Source organism: Nothobranchius furzeri, chromosome 2 (genome assembly GCF_043380555.1).
Source record: "Nothobranchius furzeri strain GRZ-AD chromosome 2, NfurGRZ-RIMD1, whole genome shotgun sequence".
Taxonomy (NCBI): domain Eukaryota; kingdom Metazoa; phylum Chordata; class Actinopteri; order Cyprinodontiformes; family Nothobranchiidae; genus Nothobranchius; species Nothobranchius furzeri.
Genome location: NC_091742.1, coordinates 25,706,187 through 25,726,351, shown reverse-complemented (window position 1 = coordinate 25,726,351; position 20,165 = coordinate 25,706,187). Strand labels below are relative to the sequence as shown.

Below are 20,165 nucleotides of genomic sequence, written 5' to 3'. Positions count from 1 at the left end.
CTGCCCCCGCAACCTGGACCCGGATAAGCGGAGGAAGACGACGACGACAACGACATTTATCAACAGAAACTTGGTTTATCACAAATAAATAGTAAGTTGGTGCTAACCACTGTATTAGCTGCCGTTGCTGGTACTGGGTTGGACCGCCTATTCCCTTCAGCATCACGTGACATCATCAGCTCCATCCATGATGAGAACGTCCAGTTCCATCACCTCCCAAAGGTTGTGGACTGGACTGAGTTCTGGTGATTGTGGAGGTTGTTGGAGTCCAGTGAACTCGTGGTCATGTTCCAGGAAACCAGTTAGAGTTGATCTGAGCTTTGTGACATGGTGCATCATCCTGCTGAAGGTAGATGATGGGTCCACTGTGGTCATACCAAGGTGAACATGGTCAGCAAGCCAGACGGCAGATACTCACTGGAGATGTTCTCTTTTTCAGTCCATTAAAGATACAGTCAAATTAGTCGTCACACACTGGTGAAATTCATCTCCGCATTTGACCCATCCCTGTGAGGAGCGGTGAGCTGCAGCTGTGGTTGCGCTCGGGAACTACAGTATTTGGTGGTTGAACCCCCCAATCCAACCCCTTGAAGCTGAGTGTCAAGCCGGGGAACATTTTTTAAGTCTTTGTATGACCTGACTAGGATTTGTTCCCCAATCTCCCAGTCCAGGACGGACACTACCACTAGGCTACTGAGAAGGTCTTTTTATCTGTAAATCCTAATCCCAGAATATAACTCAGACCAGCGCGTCTGGTACCAAAAACCATGCTATGTTAAAAATCTGAAAGATCTCCTTTCTTCTTCCTCATGAAGTTGAATTTAAACTTCATCAAGTCACGTTCACCACATCTAGACACCTGTTGCCATGTGATTGGCTGATAAGCTAATTTTGTAACTATTGAGTTTAATGAAGTGGTTGGATAACAGACTTTACCAGTGAGGGGGATTCATTTGCCTGGAGCTACGAGGTTAAAAGTTTTTTAAATAAAAGTTATACATAACAAATGTCCTCAGCAACTAATTTGACCTTTTCTTCCTCAGTCTTTTAGATCAAATTACAATTTTAAATATGAATTTCCCCAAAATGGCCTCACGTTTTCTTTATCTACTCCCCTGCAAACAGTCAACGTTGCATGGACATGCAGATTATGTCCATATTGAGTCTGTCGGTCCAGACCACGTCTGTAGGACGTCCACAGTAGGTCTTTGCACAGTGGGTTTTATCGCTTCTGGTTTGAATGAGGTCCTTCCTCTGAATGGTCTGCACCAAACTGGTGCCATAGTGGTTCTGCTGTTCTGAACTTATGTGCTCCATTTATCACAGCACGTCTTACAGATCTGGGGTCTCATTTATCAAACATTGCGTAGAATCCTTACTAAAACGTACATAAGCTCAGCAAAAAAATGTACTTACGCCAAGTAGGTTTGTGATCTATCAAACATGGAGCACGCACAGCTGCACACAATCTCCGCTTCATAAATCAGAGACTAACGAGGAAGGTTCTCAGCTGCTTTTTTGTAACTTCCCGCCCTCACCACGCCCACTTACTGCCATAAATACTCAATGCAAAGTGCCTTGTGGATCTCAAGCATATACATAAGCCGGCTTGTTGCAGCATTTGATCACGACCGCAGATCAAGGTAGCGCTATTCCACAAGCAGAAATTGAGGTACTTGTGGGTGAGGTGGAGAAATGAAAGGTAGTGCTTTTGCAAAATAAATAAGAGAAAATCCACAGAGTGGCACAGCGTTGCTGAAGCCATCAATGCTGAATTCTTCAGAGAGATCTGTGGCGGATATAAAAAAAAACAGTCTAATCAGGATTCAATCCCCAGACTCCCAGGTGAAAGTCACACACTCTAAACAGTCACCCAAACGGAGACCTCCCTTCTCCAAGTAGCCAGGGGGCATGATTAACAGGGTCACAGTAACAGGACACACACTGTCACAGACCCATGACATTCTGTCTCAGTCTATCCCCCTGCTGATATTCTGCATTTCGTATTCTGTGCTTCAGGCTGTGTGTGTGTGTGTGTGTGTGTGCGTGTGGGGGGTCTTGTTCTGTGTGAAAACGAAGCAGTACAAGTGATAATGCTGCAGGATTTCATAATTTTATCCTCAGCAGCAGCACTGAAGGTGCTCTCCATGTCCAACATGTGCGTAAGCCAGGTCCTTAGTCAACTTAAAGTTGTGCTCATTTTTCCGCTAAGTTTTCTTTCATAAATCCCAAAGTTTGGACAGTTTGGAAAAGTTGCTTACGCAGTTTTCCGACCCTGTTTTGTGCGTAAGCAAGCTTGATAAATGAGGCATGAGCTTAAAAAAAGCAGGTAATGCTCCACAGCACTTTAAAGACTCGTTGCAAGTTAGGAGATGGGCTTGATTGCTGCTAAGGGTGGCAATGACTTAGTCACACAGGGTCATGCAGGTTTGTATTTGCTTCTCGCCAGATAATAAAAACTTAACTAAGAAAGTACATTGTGTTTTCTTGTGTATTTGTTTTTTGTTTTTACTTTTTAAGTTTGATCATCTGAGACATTTCAGTGTAAAAAACATGCAAAAAAATTAAGAAGCAGGAAGGCGGCCAATTCTTTTCCACTAATCACCACGTTCTCAAAGCTCTGTTTGTCAATGTATGGCTTTTTATAAATAGCAAACGCAACAATGGAGGAAATGAAATACCACCACCACCAATCGGCTCAGCACACTTTTCCTGATTTAACTGCATGTTTCTAAATTATTTATTTATTTATTTGTTTGTTCTTTCTTTTTGTCAAAATTGTGGGTGTGAAGATTAAAACAGCGGAAAACAAATCAAAGTGGAAGTGATGATATTAAGTTAGAAATGTCACGAAAAAAATCTGTTTTATTTACCCCAAAATTCACAATGGAAAAATATTTCCCTGTCTTTTTCCAGAAGACTATGAACCTCTACTTCCAGAAAAGTGAGAAAGTAACAGATTCAACCCCCAGAGTTCCTACACCTGAGTGTATTTTTTCCTGTTTTTATTGTTTTCTGACTGAGTTTTCACTCAGTAAACTCCGTTAAATAGTCATAAAAATAAAGATATATTTGCATTTGTTTATTTGCGCTTGTTCTACAGCAGCATCCAAGAACTTCCTTCAGTCTTTCACAATAAAAGTCTCAAATTTACAGGTGTATTTCAAAACAACCGAATCACATAAAAGCAGCTTGAGTTAGAAAAATATATATTTTCCGGAAAAAAAATATGTATATATATATATATATATATATATATATATATATATATATATATAATTACTATTATTATTATTATTATTATTATTATTATTATTATTATTATTATTATTATTATTATTTAACTTTAATCCTGACGTGTTTTATTCCTTGTGTTTAAAGTGTTATTTTAAAGGACATATTAGTAATAAGTGTAAATTTTCAGGGTAATTTTACATCGAGAAAAATCTTTAATAGGAACAGAAACCTTCTTCCCCTGAGCTCGTGCTCACCTGTTCACCTGTACACGCCCTGACAACAACCACCATCACGAGGAGGGACGCTTGTCCCCAGGATGACGTCATTTCCTCCCTCCTCCCCTTCCTATAAAGACCCCCCGTCGCTGTGAAGTCTCGGCAGAGACCGGAGCGGGAGGCAGCTAGGTTCACCGATGCAGCAGAAAATTTAGCTCTCCAGAAATACCGAAAGGCGACCAAGTTCTGTTCACGATGCGAATGTGAAGCTCCGACTCTTCTGGATTAAACCAGTTTTTATTTATTTTTTTATTTTCCTGACAAAAAGAAAAGAAAAAAAGCTTCGCTGTTTTGTTTTGTTCCTGGAGAGCTTAATTGACCTCATGATGATCGGTAGAGGACTCTTCCTTCTGACGGTTTTATCCAACTGCGGTAAGAAAAAAAAACCTGCTGGAAGTTAAAAATCTGCGTCGAGAGCTTCAGCACCAAGGACAGCGACAGTTTCATCTGTTCTCAGCTCATTCAGCTGCAACTGACTGTCTCTACTGAAATATCAGGGATAGATAAAACAATAATGATTCAATCTAAAAGAAAACAATTAATGCCTCTTGTTTTCTCACTCGCAGTTCTGTCATTGCCACTGACTTCAAGCCAGCTGGAGAATGACGACGTTCAGGTAAGATCACACAATTCCTTTAATCATTGCATGATTATTGTAAAAGCATTGCTGCATGTTCATCACTATTCAAAGACTCATGGTGTGACAAAAATAGCTTTTATCTGATTTAAAAGGAAATGTGTTATTCTAAATATCTAATTTTTGCTATTTGACTCTTAAGCACGTTATCAGTCAGCTTTAGCTTCTTTAAAATCATTAGATCCTAATTGGAGACCAAAGAAAAAGCCTTGACCATCAGGATTCACATCAATTTCACATTGAATGTGCTTAGAATGCATCAAAGACAAGCTGATCTCTGAAAAGTTTTGATTTTAAATGTGAGTAGTTTAACATCATTAAAGACTGAATCCAACGTTTTGCGTCAAAATTAGAAGAGTAATCCTTGCAAATTTTTAAAATACTAATTTATTCACACACACACACACACACACACACACACACACACACACACACACACACACACACACACACACACACACACACACAATTTTACAGTGCAGTAAAAAAAACTATTTCCTTACATTTTTTCTTTCTTACATTATTATCATTATTTATTTTTAAATATATTTCAAACCTTATTGCCCTAAATGACTGAAAAAACCATAAAACGCCACATTTCCATAGCTTTTCAACCTGCTGTGGGAGTTTAATTACTCAAGTGTGTTTATTGTGATGTCGAAAGTTCCAGAGTTCTGCTCTGAATCGTTGACAGGTGATGAAATGCATCGTGGAGGCACTGGCAGATGTTCTGTCGAGGCCACGCCTCATACCCATCAGTCAAGAGTGCTTGGTTACCTTGAAAACAGGTAAACACGGAGAACACATGAAGGTTTGTTTATGAAATTAAAATATTTTGCAGAAATGTAAACATCTGCAAAGCACAACACCGGGGAGTCAGATTGGCAGGCGCAATCTCAGAGTAGGTGAAGGAGTAAAAATGTGCAGGACATGACAGAAATATGGGGGGAGGGGGGGATTATGGCGTCACTTAAATGCAAGAAGTTTAACCTTGCAAATGATGCAGTTCCTTTCCAAGAGCCAAATGTGTTGTTGGATGAAGGGTTAGGGTTAGTTAGAGGAAGCTTTAGTTGCTAGACACGTCAGATTTAAATGATGCTGTAAAACATTAACGATGCTGCGCTGGTTTAATAACATTTGTGTCTACACAGCTTGTTTAGTGTCATGCATGATTCAGAAGACTTTTAAAAAGATTTAGAAATGTGAATTCATTGTGTGATGAATGTTTTTATTACGCATCAGTGACCCAAACCTCATTAACCCTCTGGAGGCAGGCATTGCAGATTTGCAAAGTCAAAACCGACTGGTTACTCATGAGCATTTTTTTTTACTCAGATGTACCCCTGAAGGACTTAGTTGTTCGTCCTTTTATCAAAACTTATTGTTAGCCTGAGAGGGTTAAAATTCACCAAACGCATCATTCACACTAATGTTTATTTATATTATTTGAACGGCGCTCTGCCTGTATTTGATCAAACAATCCAATAGTACTGTTAAAATTATTTATTTAAACTAAATTATAAAAATGTTCTATTTCATTTTATATCATTGATAGATATTAATTTAATCTGATGATTAAAGCTGCTATAATCACTCCCATCTCCTCCATTGTCAGGTGGTTGCCTTTTATTGTTTTATTTGTTTATTTACATTTCTAGTTTATTTGTAAACTTGTGCAGTGAAGATTGTGGTTGCATTTAAATTCAAGAGAAAAATTTAGAAATATTTCATGCACACTGCAGTTGTGTACAAAATCTTCCTCTGGTGTATGATTCAGTCGAATCTGTAATATAATTATTTATGCAGTAGGTGCATATGTGGCTTTATTTGGACCACATGCATCTTTGTTATGTTTCATCTCTATAGTCACTGCCAGAGCTCCAACCAAATCCCAAATTGACTCTGCATTTCCAATCTGCTGCTTCATCATCGTTGCTGGACGCCCTCATCGTAAGGTTAATGGATTGGTGCGTAAAAATCTGCAGCAGCGTCTCCAGGTTCAGCTACATGGCGGTCGTTTTGCCTTGATGCTGTCCTTGCTGTTAAAAAAATCAATGGGAGCCGCAATCTCTGAGTTCAGAGCAGTCGCCGTGAGAGGGAAACTGTACAGCACTAGATGGATGGATAGAGGAGAGGAGAAGAATCAGAGTTACACAAGAGCATGGCTCTGTGCGGCGGTTGTCTCTACCTACTGCTGTTTGTGGGTCAGCGGAAAACGCTGCTGTAATTCCCCGGGTGTGGTGGGGGGTTTTCTATGAGACAAATGATTAATTGTATCCCTGCTTTGAAAGCATTAAATTCACGGACAATTAACTCAGATTAATTTACAAAAGCGAATTGCTGAGTCCTTTGAAAAAAGGAAAGACACACCTGTGTTTTACCTCCAGTAGAGTTAAAATGTCTTTGTTCCTTTTCAAAAATGAATGTATCACTCAAGCTTGAAAAGGGGGTGTTAGGGTGATAATGTGCTTATTTGTCTGAATTTAACCAAACTGTCCCGGGAAAAACTGAAGAAGTTTTCATGAAACCTTTAAAAATTCTTCAATGGATGTAGACATGTCAACTGGTTCCACTAAAACAAACTGTTTAAAGAAATGCCTAAAAAGTATCCCCCTTCTCCCTCCTACTGGCTGAAAAGGGAATTACAACTATTGTAAACAACTCTGCTGCAGCACGCTGTAGCTAGCACTAACAACAAGCTAATGCTAACACGGAAAAGCCATGAAGTACAAAGATCCACACTGTTGGAAAAAAAAATTATTATGGTTGATATTCACTCTAGTTTTAACTCTGCGTCACCTCCAAAGACACTACTTTCTTACTTTTGCTTCCAGGCTCCGCCACAAGAAAAGCCAATTTCTTCTTCTTTTGCTTTTTATTGACAAACAGACAAAGCTAACTGCTAGCCTTCATATTAGCTGTCTGAATTACGGTTCTTTTTTTTAACATAGCAGAAGTGTTATTTTTACCTTGTTTTTGCTGATGCCAACATCACTTAGGGTTAGGGATAGAGTTTTGCCGCTGTTGGTGGCGTCACTTCCTTCTCCGTTTATCAGCAGGCAGCGGAGGACGATAAACGAAGAAGGAAGTGACGCCACCAACAGTGGCAAAGCTCTGAGAAAGGTGTGGTTCTTTTCCTTATCGCAACACAAGAGAATGAGACAACGTTGTCCTTACAGCGTGGGGCTTTTTATTTGCACAGTTCAGCAATACATCACCAGTTACTACAGCGTTCAGCCAGAACGCAACGGGCCTCCGGCTGGATCTCAGAAAAATTCTGCTTACACCGAAAATGCGACCCCAGTTACACTTTTTACTGACGTCACTCCTGCATAGCTTATGAAATGGGTCTCACATACACATGAATTGGAAACTGTTTGGGGAGTCTTTCCCAGCAACCCATGCAACAAGACAGGAACCATCTGCTGCTCTTGACTTCCCGATAAACATTCAGATAAATGTTAGTCTCACTGGAAATTATGCAAACTGGACTGAAAACAGGACATCAAACATCACGTACATAAGCACAGCTTTTGGCTCCTGCAAAGGCTGCAGTGATAGCCTGGTTCAGACCTTTCTACTGGTGCCGAGCCACACCACAAAGCTGTTAAACAGCTCAACAGGTTGAGCGGGTTGTCCAGTAATCGGAAGGTTGCAGGTTCGATCCCGGCTCTGGACAGAGAATTCTGCTGTTGTGTCCTTGGGCAAGACACTTAACCCATCTTGCCTGCTGGTGGTGGTCGGAGGGACCGGTGGCGCCAGTGCTTGGCAGCCTCGCCTCTGTCAGTGCGCCCCAGGGCAGCTGTGGCTTACATCGTAGCTCATCCCCATCAGTGTGTGAATGTGTGCGTGAATGGATGAATGATACACTGTAGTGTAAAGCGCTTTGGAGTCCTTCCTCTGAGAGGCGCTATACAAGTGCGGGTCATTTATCATTTATCATTTAAATGCAGTTTCTGGTCAGCAGAGGGCAGCAGAGCGCTGTCCATTGAGAGGTTTCTGGTTCAAGAACCACTGAAACCAGTTTGAAAGCAATAGCTTAAAGTGTTCAAAACTATAAAGTGTCACTTTAAATCTACAGAGCACATTGTTGTGTGTTGTTATATTAAAAGTAGTCTGCTAGGTTTAGTGGAACCACCTGACGTAACCCGATTCAGTAAAATCAACATTTTGATTCTAGAGAGTGTGGTCAACCCAATTCATTATGGATGATGTGTTCATTTCTTAATATGCTAAAAAAAATAAAAAATAAAAACACTGAACGACATTTTGAGGGGTGAGTCTGAGAGATAAAACAGATCTGGGAAATAAGGCTTTTGGGTTTTCAGCAGCTGTACATGATCTGCATCCGTAAAATGTTGTAGCCTTGAATAAGTTTTAATCTCTCACTGCCTGAGTGTAAATCTTTCTAGAAATTTTTTTTACTGAAGGAGTTTTTCATGTAATTTATTACCCTGTTTTGGTATCTTTGCAACAGAACTGGCCGGGTTTCTCCTGTAAACCTGTCAAGTGCGCTAAAATAAAAGAAATGAACAAATATTTACTGACTCTGCGAGGAATTCTCACAGTTTCATGTCTTTCCTGCACAACTTTCCAGCACACACATCTAATTGTGGTTTTGTGTTTGTGCAGATGGCAGACTCCTCACCATCCTCCGTCATCATAACTTTCTGAAGGAGCTGCAGGAGATCGCTGTCGGAGGTGAGTCACCGGTTACTCAGAGCTAATCGTTCCGTGTGTGCTGAAGGTGCATGCTCGAGCACGCACGTCGAAACATTATGTTATTTTCTGTTGAAGGTGGTCAGGAGAGGGCTCTGCTGCAGAGACTTGCTGACGATCCGACCCCCACAACAAAAGCACTTCACACCACGGATGACAATGCCGGTGATTATCTGTGATTCATGCAACTTTGCAAATGAGATCTACACGTGCACTGCTTTCCAGTTTTGGAGCGAGGCAGCGCTGATGAGGTGCAAAAGTGCTGAGCTAAATTTAAAGGCTGCTGATGTGTTTTGTGGACAGAATGAGGACTTGCATGAGGTCCTCCCACACTTCGGTGCACCTGGTTTTTGTTAGTCACAGCAAGACTTTCTGTAAAAGCACAAAATGGGAAGCAGGCAATGCATCAAAATTTAAGTGACAGCCCAAGAAGCATGGGTTATGGCATGACTTATATGCTAAAACACTCATCAATCTGACTGCTATAATGCGATGGAATAATTATCTTTTTTATATGGAACGTGATTGGAAAAATCAATTTGATGTGAGTAAAATTCCAGCGTCTCTGTTTTCAGATCGATCCATGTTGGACGCCTTGGGAGACCCTGGCGAAAGATCCGTCCCGTCCCAGAGGAAGAGGGCAAGAGATGGAAGAGCGGGGAAGGACGAGAGCAGGGAAGATGACACTTCAAAGGAGGACAGTGAAACCGAAGAGGTGGAAGTGGAGAGGGGAAACGATGAGGCTGAAAAGGAGGAGGAAGAAGGATTCGATAGCATGCAGGCAAACTCCGAGGAGAAATCAGAGGAGGAAAAAGAGGCGACGGATCAGAGAGGCAAGCTAATTATTCTCTTTGATTTGTATCTGTTAGATATTCAAATGACAAAAAGGAGGATGACAGAAAACATGCACTCTCAGTTTCAGAGTTTGACATTTTAAGCACTTGCTCATGTTGGATTTATCTTTTCTGTAGAAATAAAAGATCCTATCCCAACCTATAACCTAATCCTAGACAGGAGGAGTGCATAAAAGCTGCGCCTGCCATCGGGGATCCAGGTGACTGATGGAAGTACTTCCATCTACATGATGAATTTCATTCACTTCACAGGGAGGCCGAAGCCAATATGGCTGGCACTCTGACAGCATCCGGACAGAACTGATTAAGTATTCTCATATCCTGAAATTCAAATGAGTCGAGGCGCATGCGACTGCTGCAAATCCTTCTTGCATCAAGATTGTTTTTAAGAGGTAGCTTCCATCTCCAGAGCTTTCCCTGCACGACTTTCAACAACAAGAAACCTCAGCCTTCTGATTATTATTTTACTTATGCTGTTAATTCAAATAAAGTGCTGCGAGCACTGCTGTGGAAAGTGCTGCCAGCTGGCACCCAAGAGTTCATTACAAGAAGTGAAGTCTTGCTGATGTTCACTTTATTTTTCTCCAGGAGACGGGTCTGATGAGACGAGAGCTCCCTCCAGAAACAAGTCAACAGAAAGGATGTACAAGGTGGCAGATGGAGGGGAAAGTAACAGATCTGTGCTGCTGTCACAAAAACACAACAGCAAAGAGGAGGAGCATGGGAGGAAAAGAGGAGGCCAGGAGGACCGAAGGCTGAAGAAGAGAGTGATAAGGAAGGAGGAGCAAGAGGAGAAAATGCCTCATCATTCAAAAGTAGTCAAAGAGGCAGAGGAGAAGAAGAAGAGAGATGCTGAGAGGAGTCCAGAGGAAAAGGAGCTGCAGATGATTGCTCAAAGGTCACCGGAGGAAAAGACAGAGATGGAAGAAGAAGGAAGCGGCAGTAGAAAGTCAGAGGTGGGCTTTTTACACTCTAAAAACTGTCCCGTTGAGAGAAGTAGCTAAAAAGTGTATTTATGGAATCTCATCGTTAATGTATACAGCCCTCTCACCATTTTATGTAAGGATTTGACCCTGTTAGCAGACACTCGGTATTCACGTCATCACTGCAATGCAGCAAATTCAGCCATTATTCAAGTTAGTTCAACTTTTTCAAATTTCTTAACTGATTCTCCACCAAAAACCTACATTAATTTCACAACTTTACAAAGCATTTATTTGTTTTTAAACTCTAGGCCCAAACTACACTTGAAAAAAATAAAATGTTGACTTAACTTAACCAAACGATGTCAACTGGTTCCACTAAACCTAACTGCTTGAAGTAACCGGGACACGTCTCAGAAACGTAGTAATGTGCTGCTCTACTAAGTGTATGCTTTAAGTTTATTTTTATGTGCTATGTTTCCAGAACGCATCAAACTCAGCCGCTGAGTTTGAGCCAGACCGGAAGTCAAATGCAAAAGCAGCGTAAAACCTCGAAATCTTTCTAAATAAAAGTCACCAGTAGATTTCTAGTTGCTTAACTAGTAAAAATAAAAGTATGTCATAACTCCTCCATAACAGAGGGAAACAGAAAATCAGTAAATCAGTCAATCAAACTTATTTGTGTAGCACTTAATCATACAATGCATGCAACTTAAAGTTCTTAACAAATTAAAAAGGCCCCACATACCCACATTCCCTCCCATCCCCAGAATTTTAAAAAGAAAAGGAAATAAGCCACCAATCTTTTAGGATGCATGCTGCCATCTTTCCCCTGGTTTGTTAATGCATGAACTGCTGAAATCTCACAAGCAGGGGTGGCGCTAGGCCCGGCTACTTGGGCTCAAGCCCAGAATGTTTTATGAAAAGCCCCAGATCTAAATCGTGGAAGTAACATGCAGTACCAAAGTCCAACAGAGAGGGAGCAGCTGGCAGTAGTTTGTATACAGCCTGCCTGAACCTCCACCACTGAACAAAAAGCCCTTCAGCAGCCGGCTTCTTCTACACTCTCTGCCTGAAACGCATGAGTGAAGATGCACGTAAGGGCATTTTTTTAGACAAAAGGTACCGCGACAGAACCTCAGCTTTGATGAGACTGGTGTTGACTCAGGTTTGTGAGTCTTATTTGAAAATATTTGTGATTTGTAATATATGATGTTGACTAGTGCGTGTCACGTGTGTGTGTGTGTGTGTGTGTGTGCGCGCGCGCGCATGTGTTAAGCCCCGGATCTTCTTCAGTCCTAAATCCGCCCCTGCTCACAAGGTCGTGCAATTGTCTCGTCTTATGACTTCGTGAGACCAGGATCGCTTTCGCTGCCGTTTCATTTCTGAAACGCTTTCGGTATGAAAGACGCTCGTGGGGCAAACGTGTTTCTTATGTTACCCGCCTCTTACGTATCAAGTGGAAAGGCTGGGTAACACATTTAGTTTTGACATTACAACAACATATAACAGTGCATAATACTCTTTACATTCAGGCATCTAGGTTTAGTGGAACCTGTTGACATGACTTGGTTAAGTAAATTCAACATTTAATTTTTTAGAGTGTATCTATGACTTTTCACTGATGACATATGATAACTTACCTGTATTTGTATAGCGCCTTCTTAGGGTTCTACAGCCCCCCCAAGGCACTTCACAACACAATCAGTCCATTCACACACACACATTCACACTCTGATGATGAGCTATGATGTAGCTACAGCTGCCCTGGGGCGCACTGACAGAGGCGAGGCTTGCTGAACACAGGCGCCAGCGATCCCTCCAACCACCACCAGCAGGCAAGGTGGGTTAAGTGTCTTGCCCAAGGACACAACAGCAACATTCTCTGGTCAGAGCCAGGATCAAACCTGCAACCTTCCAATTACTGGGCAATAGAGCTCCGGGAGTTGACGTCACTTCTCCCAGCATGCAACAGTTCAAATCGAAACGGCGCCATATTGGCAGGCAGAAGCCTGCAGCTGGACTATTTGTTATTGTCAGAAAACTCAATCAAACGGGAAATATGGTAGATTCCTGTTGTGCCCCAGGCTGCAGAACAGACGCGGACGAGATAAGAAATGAGCCATCTACAGGATTCCCCAAGATCCACTCCAGCACAGCACTCTATTTAAACTACTTACATGTAAATCTGTTATTTGTCCATTCATCCATCCATTTTCATCTGCTTATCCGGAGTCGGGTTGCAGGGGCAGTAGCCTAAGTCGAGAGGCCCAGACTTCCCTCTCCCCAGCCACTTGGGCCAGCTCCTCAGGGGGAGTCCCAAGGCGTTCCCTGGCCAGGTCCGGTAAGAAGTCCGCTCCGACAGCTTCTGGCATTTTTAAAAAGTATCCCAGCGGCACAGTAAGGGTCAGAAATGTTTAGTCTATTTAATTTCTGACTATATAAAACGATTTCTTTAGTTTTAAAGTGTGAAGTAAACTCAGACGAAGTAAAATCCAAGCCGATCCCGTTCATTTTGTTTACCTTTGTTGCCTGCCAACATGGCGTCTACTCTCTGAGAGTCGTGTGACGTCCGGAGCTCTATTGTGTTCCTGCTGCTGTCCCATACTGCTTCTAGGCAAATTCAGATAATGCAATTTGAATTATTTACTGCCCCGTTGGGTCCAAATGGTAACACCAGTTTCCCTTTAGTTAAAAATGTGATGTATTTACTGGTTATTATTTATGTCATTATTCCTGTAGGAGCCTGAGATTGAAAGCCTGGCAGCCATCGAGTCAGAACTTGAAAACGTTGCCAAGAAGCTCCACGGGCTGCGACGAGGCTGAAAGAGAGATCAATAGAAGTTTTGACGCTGCAACCTGTCTTCTTGTCCTTCTCTGCTTCTCTCTCTCTCTCTCTCTCTCTCTCTCTCTCTCTCTCTCTCTCTCTCTAGGATGCCACACCACTGCAGACATTGTTCGTTTTCTTACACAGAGTAGCATCCTGCAGATAGAAGCTTAGACGTGGATACTAACATCAGGCAAGTGCACAAGTTCTGTGCAGAGCATACAGATTTCTAAAAAAAAGAGTCCCGTTATAGTCTTATGTTCATTTCATCTTTATGCACATTTATCTTTATTACTTTAACAATTAACATTGGTTTAAATGAAAGGATTGGGCTAATCCAGGTCGACAAACACTGTTGGGGTAGTGGTGTACAGTCACAGCTTGTATAAAGCTCCTTCCAGGATGCTCTTTTAGTTTCAAAGACAAAGAAAATAAAAAAAGATGCTACTGCGATCCCAGTTGACTCTAATCAAGCCAAGGCAATAAGTTTAGATTTCTAGCAGGTAAATGAGTTATAATGTCAAATTGTGATGAATTTATGTACAAATATAAAATAAACAAATTGATTCGGAAGACCTCTGTTTTGGTAAATCCTTGCAATGCCTCTAAAATTAGAACACTCAACATACCAGCAGGATGTGCAAATGTCAGCAATTCTACGCACGTTAAACTCATACATGTCAGATTACATGTCAGATTAATACACGTTTCTAACTGGAACAACACATTAGTGAGTGAAGATAAGGTTTGCCGTTGTTTGTTTGTGGGCGAGGAAGCCGGCAGCATGAATAATCGGGATGACACATCGGCTGATAACAATCTAACCAGCTACAAGGTGCAGTTCACCTATTAAATTTGGCAGTAAAAAAAATCCCCTGCTGGTAAGTAATGAGAGGAAAGATACTGGATAGTTTCTAATGGAAAAGCATAACGTTAGTGTTTCTGTTTGCATTTGCACATTTGTGTTTTACCACTCATGTATTGATAAGAGAGAAAACAATGCAATAGTTTTACTCCACTGGGCAGTTTGAGGAAGCAAAGTGACTTTAAATGAAGCTGGAAACTGGTAAAAATAAAAAAAGCTTCACCACTAGGGGGCAATAAATACCATCAAGTGCACCTTTAAATAAATGAAAGGCTTCAAAATAAAAGCAGTAAGTTAAATTAGATAAATATGAAATTCATCCTAAGAAGATGATTATACTAAAATTATACTAATATTAAGATTATACTAATATGAAAATTATGGTAATACTACTATTACTAAATTATTATTATCATTATTATTATTACTATTACTATTATTATTTTATTTATTATTATTATTATTATTATTGTTGTTGTTGCTGTTATAATTATTATTGCTATTATTATTGCTATTATTATTATTATTATTATTGCTATTATTATTATTATTGTTATTATTATTATATTATTGTTGTTATTATTATTAGTAATAGTAGTAGTATTATTAACAACAACAACAATAATAATAATGGTGCTTCTTGTTGCACGTTAATTCTAAACTGTAAATTCTGAACAACATTCTGTTAAGTGGTAAATTAGTCTGAAATCAGTTCAAATACCGAAGATGTTTCTCAAAAACCTACTATGAATTAGTCGCTTTGTATTAGTTTGAGTATTTTGTTCTGCATTTGATAATAAATAATGTTTAAAGAACAATGAGACAGAGAGGACACCAGAGGGCGACAACTGACTGTTTTAGTTCTCCCTCTAAAGCTGAGTGTTTTTGAAGCGGGCACGCGAGGACATCATCCTATAAGAACGTTTTCTTCTGTGCAAACAAGCCTCACTTCTTCCACGAGAGTTTCCAAACTGCACAGAAACAAAACATTTACAGCAATGACACAATGTTCTTGGCGAGGAGCCACCAGCTGTGTGGGCTTGATCTATAGCTGTTTGTTTCTGTAAAATCTCCTGATTTCACAGGGGGTTGTGCTGCTAAAGTCTCAAGAACAAACCACCAAATTAAAAGCACCTTTAAAAAAAGGGCTGTTTGACTGAGTGTTACTCCTGTGCAACGATCCCATCAGAGACACACGATGAAATTAAAAAGCCCTACAAGTTTCTGAAAATGGTTGAAAAAATCTATTACAAATCATATTCAAATGCCTCTAAGTAATAGAAACAGGTCTAAGTTGAGGGGAATAAAAGAAAAGTGGCTACAGCAGAATACATTTTACAGAGATGCAGCAGAAACCAGATGGCACAGAAGCTGAAAGTAATTCACAAATCATATCCTGAGTGCTAATAAGTCATGCAGCATCATCAGGTGAGATGATGCATAATGCCATCTATCCATTATTGTCCACTTATCTGGAGTCAGGTCGCTGGAGCAGTGGCCTAAGCAAGGAGGTCCAGACGTCCCTCTCCCCAACCACTGGGGCCAGCTCCTCCGAGGGAATCCTAAAGTGTTCCCTGGCCAGCCGTGAGACGTAAACCCTCCGGGTTGGACGTGACCAGAAAACCTCAGCAAGGAAGCATCCTAACTCGGTGCCTGAGCCACCTCAACTGGCTCCTCTCGATGTGGAGGAGCAGCGAATCTACTCCGAGCCCTTCCCAGATGGCTGCGCTTCTCACCTTATCTCTAGGGGAGAGCCCAGACACCCTGAGGAAAAAAACTCCTTTCGGCCGCATGTATCTGCGATCTCGTTCGTTCGGTCACTACCCAAAGCTTGTGACCACAGGTGAGGGTAGGAATGTAGATCGACCAGTAAATTGAGAGCTTCGCTTTTCAGCTCAGCTCTCTCTCTTCACCACGACAGACCGGTACAACGCCTGCATCACTGCAGACGCAGCACCAATGCTTCCGCTTTCCATCACTCATGAACAAGACCCAGAGATACTTGACCCTCTCAGGCTCAGAATGAGTTTTGATAAAAGGACGAGCAACTAAGTCCTTCAGGGGTACTTCTGAGTTAAAAAATGCTCATGAAATATGTATGTGGAATAACCAGGTAGGTAGGTTTTAACTGTTGCAAATCTGCAACGCCTGCCTCCAGAGGGTTAAACTCCTCCACTTGAGGCAGGACCTCATCCCGGACTTGGAGAAGGCATTCTACCCTTTCCTGACTCAAGGCCATGGTCTTGAGTCGGATTTAGAGGAGCTGATTCTCATCCCAGCTGCTTCACACTCGGCTGCGAACCGCTCCAGTGAGAGCCAGAGATCACGTTCTGATGAAGCAAACAGGACCACATCATCTGCAAAAAGCAGAGACTCAACCCTTACGCCACCAAAACAGATCCCCCTCAACACCTTGACCTCAGACACCGGTCATATGTATATATACATACTGATGATGCATAATGTTGTTTTTAAAATATTGGCCTCATCATTCAGTTTGATGTGCATTATTTCACACTGCTGAGTCTTTTATTATTAGTTCTATATTATATCCGAGAACCAAACTAAATGTTCAATATGAAGAAATTATGAGTATAATAAATGTGCTTTTATTTATTATTCTCACTACAACTGTTCAGCCTTTAAGGGTTAGGGTTAATCTTTGATGCTTTCATGAGTTTTTCTTAGGGATGCAACGATACCACTTTTTTCCAAACCGATACGATACCGATACTTGGATCTGAGTACTCGCCGATACCGATTACCAATACCGATACTTCTACCACACAAAAAAGGCAATGATTTGGAATACAGATTTTATTTTCTTCTCTGCTTTCAACAGGAAGGACTCAGATTCAGAAAAGACTGTGAGGTAGATAAAAAGTAAAATATATGAATAGAAATCATCACAAAACTAAAATATTAGGTGAACAGAAATGACAAGTTACAGTGAAGCCATTTTCAAGCAACTGCATTGGTGTCGGTTAACTTTTACCGATACCGATACTGGTATTGGTATCGTATTGGTGCCGATACCGGCACATCCCTAGTTTGTCTTGGTAGAAAATGGATTAAAACACAGTTTTGATGAGGAAAATCAGGACATCACAACCAGAAAACTCATTTGTATAAAAAAATAGGATTTTATTTCCAGCTACACAGTGAAACATGTAACATTTTCGTCACACTTCTCAACAAAACAGTACAAAATAAAGTTGAAATAAAAACAATATTAATAGATTTTGAAGCACAGAACAATTTCAGCTTTTTAAATTAACTTAAACTGTACAAATATATACAGTATTTACATATGAACAATCAAAAAAGGAATGAAAGTACAATTCTTCCAGTCTGTTCTTCAGGTTTTTGTACAAATTAGCATCTTATTTTTTAAAGATGTTTGGTTTCTTTCTTCTGACCTGAACCTGTAATGAGTTTTATTTCCTTCTGTCCTCAGTGCCTTTGCAGCTGGGTTTCACATCAAACCCCAAACTCAGCTGGGTTCTTGTCCACATGTTGGGCTGAAGCTCTGACCTTTGCTCTAGTCTGTACACACCCGCACACACACCTGGACAAGGCTCACACACGTTCAAACACACAGGACCCATTCAGAGCTGTTTACTAGCTTGCGCTGGTCTTGGACTCGGGTTTGGGGGGGGGGGGGCTAATTAGACATCTCATCTAAAGAGGAGGTCAGCGTTAAAATATAACAGAAAACTGGGCGAATTTAAAAAAAATAAAGAATTTCAGGACGGAAACCAGACAGTAGGCTTGTCATAAAAATAAAATAAAAAGTTATAGTGCAGAAATCTTTTGGAGTTGCTAGGCAACCCTCTGTCTGAGCCATACATCACTCACAGACACAAAGACAAGTGTCTGGGCTTCGTTTACAATGAGGAAATGACAAAATATATATATTTTTATAAAAATTATATACTGAGCTGCAAGTTGAGATGGAGTTCTGTTTGTTGTTTTTTTCTTTCAAGTCACAAGGTTTGGTCGTCGATCTTTAGCTCACGCCATGTCGCCGTACATCTTCTTGTAATACATCGATTCGAAGATGTCGTTCTCCCCGGGGCAGTTATAGTGGCAGGCGCAGGACTTGATGAACATCATGTGCTTCTTCATGACCTCCCCGTTGGGGCATTTGAACTCCATGGGCAGGGTGGTGGTTCTGTGTGGGGTGCAGCAGCGGCCGTCCAGGCAGACGCCGCAGAACTTTGGCCTGTAGGACTTGGTTGTGGTGCAGCCGGAGATCTCGAACTTCATGGGCTTGGAGACTCTGGGTGTGCGGATGCACTTCTTTCCTTTCTGCAAAAATAAAAGCAAAAACAACATTCAGCAAATGTTCTTATGTCACACTGCGGGTTGTGAGCGGATGAACAGAAACTCACCCTGATGCTTTGTTCCAGCTGTGACTCACATGGTCGCACCATACACAGCCGGGTCTGTTTTTCTAGGCGGCATTCACGGTTATCGTTGGTGACTCTCGTGGAAATCCCAAGGCCACATGTTCTGGAGCAGGCACTCCATTCAGTAGTCTGCACCAGGCAGTTCTCCCTCCTCATGTTGGGATCTGGACCATAAGTCTCCTCCTCTCTGTAGGCTATAAACACAGAAAGCAACCTCAAATTAGTGAAACAATCCTTCATTCTTTTTGAGGGTTTTTGTTCTTGTAAGAGACACTCACCAGCCAGAACAGAGCCCATGCTGGTTGTAAAGGAAGAGTCACACTCCCACTCCTCGCAGCACTTCCCTGGCACTTTGACGCGCCTTGGCATTGGGCAGTCCGGACTGGGCAGGCGGATGTCCATGGAGCAGAGTGGGACACAGCCCATGGCTCCATCCAGACAGGTACATTGGTACTTGCAGCTGCTCTGGAATGACTCCCCACTTTTGTACACCATGCCTCCAAACACACAAGTGGCTCCCTCTCGAGCTGTGGGGCACAAACGGCAAAGCAGAGGTCAAGATTCGGATCTTGCATTGAGGATTTCAGTGGTGTTGTACAGGAATCAGTGAGCAGCTCACCTGTGCACACTCCAATACGTCTGTTGATTGGGGCTCCAAAGTCACAGTAAAGGTCTTTGTGTGGGTCGCAGACGTCTCTCTCGGTGCAGAGCTCCCCCATTTGTTTGGCGCACACCCTGCAGCAGCCACAACCGTCCAACACCAGGCTCACTCCTGGGGGGCACTGAGGTGGAGTGGAGGGGCAGGAACACTGTCCGCTGCAGTCCTGACCTGCAGCCTGAGAACACAGAAACACATTCAGGTAAATAACACACATATGGACAGAGATGTCTTCAAATGAGAGTAAACAGACTTGAGGGATTCAAGCTTACCATGCATGAAAACATGACGCACAACACAGGGAGAATCACCATTTTCTTCACTCCAGCAAACATCTTTTCTCGTTTTCAGTGATCAAGTCAGATTCTTCCAAAGTCTTCGTGGAGAAAGTCTTCCTTTAGTCTCAGCGTTTGAGCTCGTAAACGTCTTCCGATCGAGTTGATCTCTTGTCAGTCTGTCTTCTTTTGCGTTCTTCTTGTGAAAGCTAGAGTTTAGCTTCAGTAGAGGAGTTGATCTGAGTTCTGACTGCACAGCCCGGCTCCCTTTATACTCACTGGCCCTCGCAGCGCGTCACTGGGAGCTGAATGGAGAGCCAGCCCTGGACAAACATGGACATGCTTGGCATTCTTTCCTCGCTTCCTGACCCCCACTCCAGACATCCCACATTCCTGCTGTCTGAAGAAGAAGCGGACCTGCTCTGCCAAACAACTCTCTCTCTCTCTCTCTCTCTCTCTCTCTCTCTCTCTCTCTCTCTCTCT

The 20,165-nt window shown here is 41.8% G+C and overlaps 2 protein-coding genes across 2 annotated transcripts; one reads left to right on the top strand and one right to left on the bottom strand.

Annotated features, from left to right (window-relative positions):
- Positions 1-3,586: 3,586 nt before the first annotated feature.
- On the top strand, positions 3,587-14,045 carry chga (chromogranin A). The gene is made up of 8 exons (XM_070548866.1): positions 3,587-3,884; positions 4,079-4,128; positions 4,844-4,937; positions 8,782-8,850; positions 8,947-9,033; positions 9,444-9,701; positions 10,311-10,678; positions 13,388-14,045. The coding sequence occupies exons 1-8, from the start codon at positions 3,836-3,838 to the stop codon at positions 13,469-13,471; spliced, it is 1,059 nt and encodes a 352-aa protein (XP_070404967.1). The 5' UTR covers positions 3,587-3,835; the 3' UTR covers positions 13,472-14,045.
- Positions 14,046-18,178: 4,133 nt separating this feature from the next.
- On the bottom strand, positions 18,179-19,959 carry ccn2a (cellular communication network factor 2a). The gene is made up of 5 exons (XM_015947979.3): positions 19,680-19,959; positions 19,369-19,585; positions 19,028-19,276; positions 18,732-18,943; positions 18,179-18,648 (listed from the first exon to the last, which is right to left on the bottom strand). The coding sequence occupies exons 1-5, from the start codon at positions 19,740-19,742 to the stop codon at positions 18,352-18,354; spliced, it is 1,038 nt and encodes a 345-aa protein (XP_015803465.1). The 5' UTR covers positions 19,743-19,959; the 3' UTR covers positions 18,179-18,351.
- Between the last annotated feature and the right edge of the window lie 206 nt (positions 19,960-20,165).

What these genes read in the sequence shown, in the direction of transcription:
- ccn2a (XM_015947979.3), bottom strand. Translation starts at nt 19,742, where the DNA reads ATGTTTGCTGGAGTGAAGAAAATGGTGATTCTCCCTGTGTTGTGCGTC. An exon ending in GCGTCATGTTTTCATGCATG is followed by an intron (nt 19,586 to 19,679) that starts GTAAGCTTGAAT and finishes CTGTGTTCTCAG; the next exon opens with GCTGCAGGTCAGGACTGCAG. An exon ending in AGCTGGAACAAAGCATCAGG is followed by an intron (nt 18,649 to 18,731) that starts GTGAGTTTCTGT and finishes TTATTTTTGCAG; the next exon opens with AAAGGAAAGAAGTGCATCCG.
- chga (XM_070548866.1), top strand. Translation starts at nt 3,836, where the DNA reads ATGATGATCGGTAGAGGACTCTTCCTTCTGACGGTTTTATCCAACTGC. An exon ending in GACGGTTTTATCCAACTGCG is followed by an intron (nt 3,885 to 4,078) that starts GTAAGAAAAAAA and finishes TCTCACTCGCAG; the next exon opens with TTCTGTCATTGCCACTGACT. An exon ending in TGGAGAATGACGACGTTCAG is followed by an intron (nt 4,129 to 4,843) that starts GTAAGATCACAC and finishes AATCGTTGACAG; the next exon opens with GTGATGAAATGCATCGTGGA.